General features: G+C 35.8%; 1 protein-coding gene and 1 long non-coding RNA gene across 4 annotated transcripts in view; one reads left to right on the plus strand and one right to left on the minus strand.

The window, feature by feature from the left end:
• The window catches only part of RBBP8 (RB binding protein 8, endonuclease), a 45,461-nt gene that overhangs the window by 17,660 nt on the left and 14,879 nt on the right, over positions 1-12,922 (plus strand). For all 3 annotated transcript variants that reach the window (XM_040587034.1, XM_040587033.1, XM_040587032.1), the window contains exons 4-11: positions 193-288; positions 2,262-2,374; positions 4,165-4,240; positions 7,263-7,432; positions 8,858-8,959; positions 10,031-10,128; positions 10,770-10,897; positions 12,014-12,899. In XM_040587034.1, coding sequence (XP_040442968.1) covers positions 193-288; positions 2,262-2,374; positions 4,165-4,240; positions 7,263-7,432; positions 8,858-8,959; positions 10,031-10,128; positions 10,770-10,897; positions 12,014-12,899 — 1,669 coding nt within the window. The remainder of the gene's footprint in view (positions 1-192; positions 289-2,261; positions 2,375-4,164; positions 4,241-7,262; positions 7,433-8,857; positions 8,960-10,030; positions 10,129-10,769; positions 10,898-12,013; positions 12,900-12,922) is intronic.
• LOC121084934 overlaps positions 3,169-12,922 on the minus strand; it is a 41,224-nt gene continuing 31,470 nt past the window's right edge. Inside the window, exon 3 of the long non-coding RNA XR_005826903.1 lies at positions 3,169-3,398. This is a non-coding gene — a long non-coding RNA (uncharacterized LOC121084934). The remainder of the gene's footprint in view (positions 3,399-12,922) is intronic.

A 12,922-nucleotide genomic window follows, 5' to 3' on the forward strand; every position in this document is an offset into this window, starting at 1 on the left:
GGAGCAGCTAGCTTCTAACTCAGACATTTCTAAAAATGTTCATCAGAAACGCTTGCTTCATTTATCTTCAACTTCATATTTGTGCTGCTGCTAATTGCATTTCCCAAGAAAATGACAGAAAGAATTCTCTATTGAAAGACTAATAACTGCAATTTAAAGCTAGAACTAATTGTTTTCTCTATGTGATTTTAGGGATGCAGAGAGGCTTGAAGAGTTTTATACCAAGAACCAACAGCTCAGAGAACAGCAAAAAGCTCTTCATGACACTATCAAGGTTTTAGAAGACAGGTGTAGTATCTTGTAGCTTTTGGGTTTGTTGTGTTTTGCTCTTAGAGTAGCTCTGGATACTTCGCAAGTTGTGATTTTTTTTTTTTCTTTTCCGAGTAAACAGTCCTTTTCTAATACAATCTAAATAGTGTGTTTTAAAGAAAAGCATAGAATTTAGATTCTTCCGACTGAATTAAATTTTTGTTATTTTTGAAGTGCTTAGCTTACTTGGTTCAGTTAAGATAAATAGAAGTTAAATAGATGAGATTGGGGGGCAGACAGCCATTTTAAAACACGTTCTTTCACATCCAGTTTTGTGGAGGTAATTTTGATATCAATTGATATGTAGTACAAGTACAAAACCCAAGGGTAAATTATATAATATACTTTGAAACTCATGAAATAACTTACTAGAAATCTTCCATATTTGAGGGGGTCTTCTACCAGTTGTCTCTTTAACCTGCAGGCTTTGTCTTTTGCCTTCTTTTGGACTTAGACATTCTGATCACCTTTCCCTTATTTCTTGCTGTTTAATCTGATATATCAAACTAAAACCAATAGACATGAAATTACAGTGCACTACTTAAAATGATACCTGTTTTGTAAAGTGTATGTTAAATTTGCTACTAATAGTCTCTCAGAAGCTTTCTTGAGAACAGAGATCATTACATAGTACATTATTCTCCCACATTCTTGTGTAATCTCAAATTTTAGAGCTGTGATCCTCAAATTTTGCTTTCAACTCTCGTTTCTCTGTGAAAGGCATTAGGGATAACCTTGTAACTGCACATAATAAACTTCCACAACACACAGGCAGAAAGACATTTACAGAGCGAATGGACTTTCCTAATCCCTTAGCAGATGAAGTACTCGGACTGTAGAAAACAAAAGGATCATTTAACGTGGTTTAATACATGGGCTTGATAATTCTGTGTTTATTATACAGTTAGTTAGATAAACTAGAATGAAGAGACATTTCAGTATTTTACTTTTTCTATAATTCCACAATATTAAAATACCCATAAACCAAGATGGTTTTTACTTCCAATATTCAACTGTGGAATTGGGAAGTTAGATGTTTTGTTTGGTTGGAGGGTTTGTGGTGCTGGCGGTGGTTTGGTTTTTGTTGTTTTTGTTTTTTTTTAATTCTTCATGTGCTAACAACAGCAATGCAGAACTCTTTATTAATTGGTCGCTTATTTAGCAGGCAAAAGAGTGTCTGGTTTTTACTTTGGTAATACTGTTAGCTTTTTGTTGTGTACCAGAAATAAATACACTTGTCACCTGTAAAACGGATACACGTTACACTGCACAAATGAATGTGTCAAGTAAGATGGAGTAATTGTAACAAGTCCTTTTCTGATAGATGTGCTTTAAACAGCTGATCTAAACAATTGGAGGCAGTGGAGGTAATGCCTCACATGGACTTTTGGAGCCACTTCTAGTTACCGATGTCTAGATAAAGGATTTCACACTTGCTTGATATTTGTTAGAGTGAATTTGCTGTTTGTACTTTTTATTTGATTACTTTGCTTAATGACAGTGATATATCCATCTTAAATGAAGTCATAATATATTTACTGAAATGATTTGCTTGTTTGCATTTGCTTGTATGAACTGAATTTATAATGAATGGTAATTTACATTTGACAGGATTATTAGTAGGACACCTCACAAAGGCTTTCACTAGCAAGGTGTAGTAGAATGCTCCGCTTTATTTAATAAACAATTAATTAAGTAATGCATGTTGCTTTAGAAGTATCCAATACCTACAGTCATATATGCAAATGTTAGTATATGTAGTATTAGATAGTTCAGAAGTCTCAAAATACTACTATGTCCACATAGAAAACAACAGTACTTAATGGTCTGTGTGGTTGTCAAGAAATTTTCTGTTTTTCATTGTTCAAAAGGCCAGTCAAGTGTGGGTATCTGCTTCACATATGGCAATATTTTCTTAAGAGGGACTTTTTTTTTTCTTGCTTTTATTGTAGATTAAGAGCGGGATTATGTGATCGTTGTGCTGTAACCGAAGAACATATGAGAAAGAAACAGCAAGAGTTTGAAAATATCCGGCAGCAGAATCTTAAACTTATCACTGAGCTTAGTGAGTTTTTACCCACAAGTCTGAAGAGAAAACATACTATTTTGTAAACTAGTTCTTCATGAATTCCTGTAACTTGATATAATTTTTGTATGGTGTGTTTAGTAAGCCCAAGAAGTTCAGTCAAGGGGATACTTAACTCTACGTTCTGAAAATGTGTAACATACCCATTACTAGTCATTTGACCCACCTTCTTAGATTGTAGTGCTGATACTAAAAGTGAACTGATGTGTAAAATCTTGCAGTGTAAACTAGCTACTTTAGATAAAATGTGGCTGCTTCTGTTTATTCCTACAGCTAAGACATAGAAGGACTGCCAGCTTTCCTAAGGAAACCCTGACTTCAGAAGTAACTGGTGATCACAAAGGAGCAGGTTCAAACAGAAGCTTCCTGGGTTTAGTTTGTGTCCTGTAGCTGGTCTTGGGAGTTTAACAGCAGTAAACCCAAAACCTTCACATAACCCTCTGAAGGCATAAAGGAATCGCTTTATACCAGGCAGTTTATAGCCAGCTCATTTTGAAATCAGGAAATAGTATATATGGGGCAGGAAAAAATAAACTGTTCTAGGCGACATGAGGGCCCGACACAACAAATCTCTTCACAGAGTTTGGGAAGATTGGTTGTATAAAGTGCTAAATAATACAGGACAGGATTTAAAAATGTTGGTGGTATCTTTACCATTAACTAAGTATTATATCATTTAGTTGTCTTGCTGCATCAAGAACAAGCAGATGTTCAGTGAGATTTTAATATGAGAAATGAAAGACACAAAAAGTAGCTTTTCAGTGCTTAATACATCAATTGTTCAAGGACTTTTAATATTGGATATTTATATAAAAATGTTCTGAATCCTTGAGTTTAATGATTAACAACAAACAGGGTACACCCAATCTTCAAATAAAGCTCTGAGCCTTAAAAATCAAGGTGAGGCGTATTGGGTACAAATCTTTTTGAACAATGTCTGACACAACAGTAGCCTTCCATGGGTTTGGGTTGAGGTCAATATGACTATCTATGTATGTGTTTCCTGCAACGGGCAAAAAAGGTCAGTTAAGAATAATCCAGAGGTAAAATATACAACAAAAAATTAAGAACAAGAAAATAAACCTTAATCTGAACAGAAAAGTTGGGAGCTGTTGCTACATTGATGGTTGAATTTGATGATCTTAAAGGTCTCTTCCAACCTAAAAAAGTCTATGATTCTGTTAGTTTGAGACAGCGTGGAAAAAAGGCTGAAGGTGTTGCAATAAGCTTGTGTGAAGTACAGACAAAATTAATTTGAAAGTAAGTAAAATAAAAAATTTCTGACTAGTATCTCAAATTCCAAGATATTTAACCAATTTTTAAGAAATTGGGGTTTTGCTCTTCTTCCCAATTAGCTGGTTGCTTCAGTGGCTAAAACCAAATTCTAATTACTTTATACTTCATAGGCTGTCTTCAATCTATGGAAGCAATTTTGTCCATGGAGCTGTATGAGCAATTCATTCATCTTTACAACATGGGCTCACTTGTTATGTACATGGAGGAAAGTAGTTAATGATTATGTAGAGCTGATATTATGATCCAGTAATTGTGACTCCTTTACCTTTTCTAACATATCATTTTACAACTTTTTTAATTACTAGCTTGAAAAATCGTTTTGGTAAGCCATAGAGAGGGTGTATGGTATTATGTTTTAAAATTAGTTCTGTTTCCTTAAAGGACCTGACAAAATTAGATATGTTATGATGTTAACATGTGTGCACTGATTTCTTTTTTACCCCCCGCCCCCCATCCCCCCACCCAAATTGCAGTGAATGAAAAAAACAACTTACAGGATGAAAATAAAAAGATAACTGAACAGTTCCAGCAATTGCAGAAGGAGTTGGAGTAAGTTTTGAAGATTTTTGCATATTCCCCCCTTCCTCCCCATTCGTCAGCAGTAATGTCTGGGAATATAAATACCAGATTTTAAATCTTTAAAACTTGGGTTTCTTCTTTTTTAATAGATTGTGGAAAAAATAGTCTACTGCCACTATAACAATATAAAAATAGCGGGTTTGTATTGTGCAAAATTTTTGCTTTCTTTTAACTTTGTGCATCTTTTTTTAAAAAAAAAACTGAAAGAAGAAGATGAATTTGTCATAGAAATTCTGTTTGACTTCATGATTGTTCAAGATTATTTGGGCCACAGTGCACAGCAAAGCCTTATGTCTCATTATTTTATTCCTCTGTTGACTCTTCACCAACTCCTTCCACCTGGCTTAAGACTTTAGAAAAGTAGTTTCTCAGCTATTCAAGAAGTTCCAGGATCTTGCAATACATATTTTTTTTTTTAAATAAAATTATGATAATTTTCCTGACTTTAATAAGAAAAAAAACATAGTAAATTTTGAAAGGAAATCATAAAAATAATGAGCTACAAATTGACTGTCATACTGTAATCTGATATGATAGCAAGAATGTACCATATAATGTCATGGTTAATATGTGAATGTGGTGCACTGTGCAAGACAGAGGTAGTATTCCTTGTTAGGCTATGGTCTGCAATCTGAAACTTCCCTCATGCCGATCTGTGAATAAGTTGTGTGCTTGCATAGGGGGAATGGGACAGGATGTGTGGACTTGATATGCGAGGCTTTTTTTGCATGTAATTTTTTCTTGTCTTTGTCATAAAGTAACTTTGGTAAAGGAGTAACACAACTTAAAGAGTTCAGTTCAAAATGACTGTGATCCTATTCCTTTGTATTTCTTGGTTTGTCTCCCATCATTTGCACCTTCATTATCCCTTCTTCTGTATGCATTTTATCTTCTTGGAGTAATACGTTTCATGACCCTAGGAGTACTCCTTTTTAATACAAAGTAGTAACAAATTTCTGTATGCTTCCTCATGTATAATTGCTTCTCAATAATGGTTCCCCTATGCAGCCTGACAACAGTAGGAGGTGACATTAAAAAACCTGACACCAGACATCCATCCAAATTTACTAATTTGGTCCCCAGTCTTGCAGTTTAGCTTCCAGTGAAAATCTCTGGCTGCTATGTAGGAAAGTTGAGAGTGACCAATATAACACAAAGTTACACACTTTGAATGTTAGGTGGCCATTTAAATGGATGCAGATTTGAGTGAATAAACAGTAATTAACAGGGATGGTCCTGTTGTTTGTAATATAGCCACTGCATTTTTTTGTTTCAGTTGGACTGTAGTCATGTTACTTTAGAATGAACAACTTGCACATCATGATGTTATATTGATCTGTGTAAGGTAATGTTTCTGGTGCATCACATGAAATTAGATTTTTGCAATCTTCTGTATTTTGTTACCAAGGTTTAATATTTTAGAAAAAAAACCTATCTAAGGATCCTCTATAAAGGTGAAATCAATGAGGTTGTAGAAGAGTTGATTTATCTGATCCTTTATCAGATTAGAATTTCATTATCTATGGATGGAAATGGAAAGGAAATTTCTGTGAAAGCCTTTTCTGGGGTGTCAGATAAATGTTTCCAGGATTCAGAAATTACTGCATATATATGATGTATAGTATGTATGGCAGTTTCTTAATTCTTGGTTTGCATGTGGAATGTATTTATAGTAAGCTGATTTGTCATAAGGCTACATGTGGCAGTAAATTTACAGAGAACTCTTAACAGCTAACTGAAACTTGCAAAGTAACTGGATGAATGTATTGTTTTGCTGGGTTTTTTTTATTTGTGTCTTAAGATATTGTTAGTAAATGATACGGTTTTCCGGTTATGGTGCTTTCTTTGTAAATGTGCTAGAAAAAAGGAATCACAAAATGCCATATTCAGCAAGGCTTCATCAGTGCACCAGTGTTTGGCGTGTTCAAAGTTAGCCAGGGTAAAAAGCCTAACTGCAAAAATGCTGTTAGTCTTGAGCCAGGCAGCTTTCTACGGTTTTGCATTAAGTTTTTTTATATAAGATCTTGTAGTTCATTTCAATGCAAGCAGAAATATATTCATATTTCCTCTTCTTCCCTTAGATCAAATCCTTAAATCCTTCTCTTTTATAGTTAGGCAATGATCTTTTGTCCTGTGTTTTCTCTTGAGAGTCGTAAGGAAAAGTGCTACTGCGGAAAGATGACCAAGCAGGCTGAGTTAATTTCCTTGTGTTTTTCTTTTACTGCCTGTTCATTTCTCACTACTACCACCATATGACAGGTAGCAATGCAATTACTAAGTTAAAAGAACTGGATTTAATGCTTTTTGGAGAGAAAAGACATAGTTACTTGTTATGCTAATTTTTATATACTGACGCTGTCAGCTTTAACGGCATGTTGCAGTGCGAAAGTGAACTTCATAATCAATTTTGTGTTTTACATGGTTTACATTGCTTTTTACACTCCTCTCTGAAGACCTTTGTGAGGTGAACAAGAGGTAACACTGGTGCTGTGGAGGAGGACTGGCTTGAATATAGTGCTGTTTGTTACTATCTAAAATTGTCCAAAAGCTTTTGTTTTCTATTCAAGGCAGTTAGTATTCTTGGGGTATGCAGGGACTTCCATACAGGGAGAGACACACTAGTCTGTCCATTTCAGCATTCTTTCGTTCAAGTGGCACATGTTTCAGAGAACAAGCTAGAAACTCTGTAGTCCCTAGTTTCCTCCAGGGAAGAAGCCTTACATAGTGCAGTAGTTAAATGTTGCCTTCAAATGTGGAGAGCTAGGGTTGTATGCTGTTCTTAGGCTTCGTGCAGCAATTGTGAATTCATTATTAAGATGTGTCTAAAAAACTGGGTACTGGTATTACTTTTTACACACTGTGATGTTATTGAGATGGCTGTATTTTCGAAATTGTTGCTTTCTTGAGCCATATGATTGTCTTGCTTGCTGAAACAAAAGCTCTTCATCTTGTTGACATGGTGTTTTATTTGACCACCTAATTTGGTTTCCAGGGAGCGAAAGCAACAAGCAATGGAATTGGAAGAAGGAGTCATTCTGGATTCTCCAGTTCTGACTTCTTCATTTTCTGTGGTTAATCGTATGAGAAGAAAAAAAGAAAATAGGCATGTCCGATACACAGAACATACGCACCCAGATTTGGAACTTGTGGAAAGCAACAGTGGTAAGAATATTGTGGTTTTTAAAGTTAATTTCAAATATACATTTTTAAAGGCTAAAGAAAAAGATGATGTAGAAGTTTGATGGCAAAGGGTGACACTAAAAGCAAGAGAAGTCTTATGGTTTTTTTGGTTTGGCTTTTTTCCATTTATGCTATAATGCCTGGGTCAGGAGAAAAAATGTCTTCAGCAGTAGCGATTATATCAGTTATATGCTCAATGCTTATCTCAGCCTGCTACTTTTCTTCATCCATATACACGTGCAAATATAACAGTTTTCCACCTGTATCTCGTCTGTAACTGCAAACAAAAAGTTAGGGTCTGAGTTGTGTGCGTAGCTATGTCACCACCTAGTGGAGAATGAAGTAAATGTTTTTTCACATTCAGCAATTATTCTGCAATTAATGTTACTAAAACTTGATAGATATCTAGCAGCTACATGATCTTACTTTTTCTAGTTATGATACACTGTATTTGTTTGGTGTCTAAGTCCTGAAGTATTGTGTGCATTCAATTTCCAAACTTTGTTCTGTAATGTCATAGAAATAGCCCTAATGTATTTTAACTGTGAGAAATATTTTATGAAATAAGGGACTTTATGCTTGTATTTTAATAATACACAGGAAATAGAATAAATGATCCAGGTGTTCTTGATATTTTAATTTGTCTTGTGGAATTAAAAAAAAGTATTCTAAATAATTAGATATATTAATATATTATAAGTCTTGACTAAAAGCCTCTTTTCAAGAATAAAAATAGCACAGCTGTGGGGTGAAGAGGGTGGGCTGGTGATTCATGCTCTTAATTTGGCATGTGTAATTTTAGTGCTGTGGACAGTTTCTCCTTTTCAAACATACCTGCTTTTCTCTATTTTCTGACTAAAAAATAGAACTACTAAATTAAACCAAAGTTGTAATACTTAAGAAATGATGTAAATACCAGTCACAGTCAATGGCTATGAAAAGCTGTTGGTGTCCAGATAGAAAGGATTACATAGCAGAAAGTTGGTCATGCTTCAGATTTTTTTTACCTTTTCATTATCTTAGCTGATGCAGAAAATTATTCCTATGGATGGTTTACTCCTTAATAGTTTTGTTGCCATATTAACAGGTCAAATATAGACTGAATACATACTTTTAATGTGGTCAGTATAGAAACTGATGTAATTATGTGTCAGTATTGTTTTATGGCTGACTGGCTGGGCTCATACTTGTGAGAGAAAGGATTAATGTGAAGTACTTGTGAATAATTTGTCACAGTGATACCTCAGAATAAAAATAAGCAGATGTGCTTAGGTTACTGGCTGTATTGACATATCAAAACTCATGTTCAGGTGTTTTTAAGATCAGGATCATGGTCTATCTACACAAAATTATCACAACAGGATACCTAATTTCACCATATGAAAATGTTTCTACATCTTCTCCTAGAGTTTGGAAAAATTCCACTGTATTCCACACAAGTGAACAGTCACCATGGAGAAGAGATACTAGTGGCAGATACCTGTGGTCAGCAACTGTCCCCTGTACCAAGTGAGCGTATTAATAGATTTAGTTCTAATTCTATTCAAAATAAGACAAAAAATATTATAAAACTGAGGTTTCATCTCTTTAAACAAAGGAGCCAGAAAAAGGATTTTGTGTCTAATCACAGAATTGCTGCCAAAATGCCTATCTTGTAATCTCTGTCTGTATGCATGCCACTAGATACATGATCTAGTGGCGTAGCATCAGGGCATAGAGTCAAGAAATAGAAGCTCAGTGCAGCTTTTACTGCAGATATCATATAGTTTAGGCAGCTTACCCGATTGTCTTACACCTGATTTTCCAACTGTACAGGAGATAAAATATTCTAAGAACTGCACTTACTGTCTGACATGAATATGTAATGTTTAGAAACAGTTCTGTTAATTACTCCCTTTTTTTGCAATTGTGAATGTGTACAACTCCTAAGTCCTTCTCCGTAAACAGTTCTTAGACAAGAACTTCTTGTGTCCTTGCTATTTTTTTCTGTGAAGTGTTTAACTATAAATGACTGTGAGAATCAGCATTTTGGAATCTTTTGTACAGGTCAGGGTTGTGGTGGTTGTAGTTCTTGTACATTCCCATCATATTACCTTGCCCCAGTTCATTAAACTGAGTAGTGTTGAAGTCCTGAAAGAAGGGAAACTCATCTGTTTGTTTTCCTAACGAAAACACAGGAAGAATAATTGTGTCACCTAAGAAATACGCAACGCAGACATTTTACTATAAATATACTTTATCATGGTTGTACATGCTTTTCTCAGACTATTCATGTTCTGGACTGGGAGTTTGAAAAGCAAATTTTACAATTACTTGTCTTTGTATTGTGATTTTGGGGAGTGTATTAAAATTGGAAACATTTTTCTGTGATATCAGCAGTTTGCTCTTTTATCAAAAATTCTTCTTTTGCCCCCCTTCTCCACTTACCACATAATTTTTATCTGATACAGGTCAAACTGTTTCCATAAGTACCAATTTTAATTCATGATCTTTAGTTCTGTGTTTGTACCATCTGTATTAGTGGAGTAAGATACTATAATGTGTATGTAACTTACTGTGAGCTTCTTTCTACTTATAAAGATAAACTGAGGATGGGAGGCTATCATGTTCCAAAGCCATCTTTTAACTTGGCTGCAGTTGTTGCAGAAACAATTGGACTGGCTGTTCAAGAGGAATCTGTAAGTACTATTCCCAGAGTTCTTACATAACCACCTTTTTGTGCCAGTTGTTTTCAAAACCAGGATTTTTCTCTTTTACATTAAAATTCTGCAAAAGTGTTCCGAGTGCCAGTAAGCTCACTTTGGTTTGCTTTTGCTTACTCATTATAAAATTGCTCTAGCAAGAAGAGATATAACTGTGCTGACCTGTCTGGGGGTTCGGGAGGAGGGTAGGGGTGTGGTTCCTGCTGTGTATAAAACTTCCAAGTTTAACTAAGACAGTGGACTAAATCCTTGAGTCTGCCAAACTCCGTTTGTGGAGTAATTAAGTCTAAGACACCATAAAAGATAATTTGGTGATGAGACTGGTGACTCGGGTGAGATTATTTCACATTTTTGATGGGCAGCTACAGTGAAAAGGTTAGTGTGCACACTGGGCTTTTTTGTGTGCGCACATTTGAATGGTGAAATTCTTTAATATCCATAAGATTTCTTTAAAGTTGCTAGTCTAAATTTCATCTCTTTTATTATTTTTCAGTTTTGAATGGTTCGGTTTGAATTGGATCTTCAGAGTATTTATGTGCAAACCTAGCAGATTTCTAATTTTTAATTTTGAGAGCTTCTCACGCTTCATTTCTTTGTTTTCCTTCACCACTTGCAAGGAGTCCCAGAGTGTATTAAGTCCTCCCTGCACTAATACTGTTATGAGCCAGGCCCCAGAGAGCATGCAGTCTGAAGACTCAAGAAAACATCCAGCTTCTGAATCAAGAAATGATGACAACGATTTAGGGTGTGTTTTCACTTGGTTATAATAATATTGTTTTAAGCAGGCTTATATGAAGTTTTAGTTTTAGTAGAATTTCAAACCTTCCAGCAGTTTGCTTTAGAAGTACAGAAATGGAAATAAATATTTTCATATTATTCAGGCTTCTTTCACGTAAATAACATTAGAAGCAAAGGAACTGAATGGAAAAACTGTGGACTTCATTTTCAGACTTCTGATTTGGGCTTTCTATGTACACAGTCCAGTCCCTCCCTCACTGACTTCTTGTTATTGCAAGGTATCTTCTGAGGCCCATAAACCTGGAGGTCAGGGGCCTGGAGCTGGGGTAGGAAAATGATCATAAAACTTCTCTGCTGACTAGGTGTCATACCAATTGACTGTCGCCCTTTCCACTCTCCTCAGGATGTTGTGGTCTAAATTGAAAATATTTTTTAGCCCCTATTTGTCATCTTAAATGTATGTTTTATTGATGACAGGTAAAAAACAGACTACCTGAAAGAAGCTTGCACAAGTTTCCTTCACTTGCAGAAGCTTTGAGAATCTGTTGCTATTTGAGATCTATGTCTATAAGATCTATACAAGAACCTAGATAGACTACTATTGCAACCATTCTCACTTTCTTCGATTTCACTGCATTGAAAGGTAGGGGGGGTCCTTTGGTAGAAGAGATTCCTAGGTAGGCTTAATTCTATCACAGAGTCACAGAATGGTCAGGGTTGGAAGGGACCTCTGGAGATCACCTAGTCCAACTCCCTGCTAAAAGCAGGTTCTCCTAGAGCAGGTTACACAGAATCACCTCCAGGTGGGTTTTGAAAGTCTCCAGCGAAGGAGACTCCAACAATGTCCCTGTCCTCAGTTCTCAGTTGCATATGGAACAGAATTTCACACTAAAATGAAGGACAAGGTCTGTGTTTTGTTTGCCTTTTATGGCTCTAAGTGCAACAGTACTTATTCCTAGATGAAAAATTTATTTTTTTTCCTTCTGTTTTCAGTTAATACTAGCAGCTCTTGACAGCTTTAAAGCAAATCACTGATAGAAAGCTTAAGTATTTGTACATCCCTTTCTCTCCTCCCAGCCCCTGGTGTCCACTAGAAAAATACCTTATCTCTCATTATATTCAGTCTTTCAGATCCATCTCAGAACACTCCACCACATGTTGACTGGGATTCTCGGGTAGCCTCTCCTGTTTTTGGAGCTTCTAGCAGTATGAAGAACACCACAAGTACAAGTCATGCCCCTTGTATTTTAGATTCAGGATTGAAGCCTAATCTCAAAACCAATCTCTTCAACAATCCTTCCAGTTCCAGATCTCATAAAAGTAGATCAAAATCTGAAGATGTTGCTTTTGTTGCACCACTGAATCTTGGAAAGGAAGTCAACTCAGTTATCAGCCAGGCCTCTATCAATAGGCAAGTGGTTGTGAAAAAGAATGCTAATGAGGCTGTAACGTGTGTTGGAAACACTTGCACAGCTAAAAATGAGGCGATCAAGAGTGATTTCCTTCTTGTACACCAAAAGCAGCTAGAAAGCAGGTGTGCTAAGAGAAAGAAAACTGAAGATGAGCAAGCAATTAGCTGTGAAAAAACATCCTTCAACAAAGAGAACTCTATACCCTTTCGATCAGATGTTCAGAATGTTAATGGAGAGCATACTGTTGATAAGCCCTTGGACCTGTCTGATCGCTTCTCTGGAGTTCGTTGTCAAGAGAAAAAACAAGGAAGTGAGGAGACCTGTAAAAGTAGACTGAAACAGGTGACTCTGCATGATGTTTTTTCACAGCTAGGGAAGCCCATACCTGAAGGTTCATCATCCATTCAGAATGCCAACAATGAGAGCTGTTTGTTTGGCAGAGATTTACAAGACAAATCCTATATACAAGAGGCGAAGCTGGGTAAAACGTTCCCAGATAAGAAAAAACAGATTCAAATGAAAGAAGAAGTTTCTCCCTTCAAAATTATACCACTTCCAAGTTCTGCAGAGATAGAACAGCTTTTTGATGATGTGAAGGTATGCTTTTCTGACTTTCTTCT

Source organism: Falco naumanni, chromosome 3, assembly GCF_017639655.2.
Source record: "Falco naumanni isolate bFalNau1 chromosome 3, bFalNau1.pat, whole genome shotgun sequence".
Lineage (NCBI taxonomy): Eukaryota > Metazoa > Chordata > Aves > Falconiformes > Falconidae > Falco > Falco naumanni.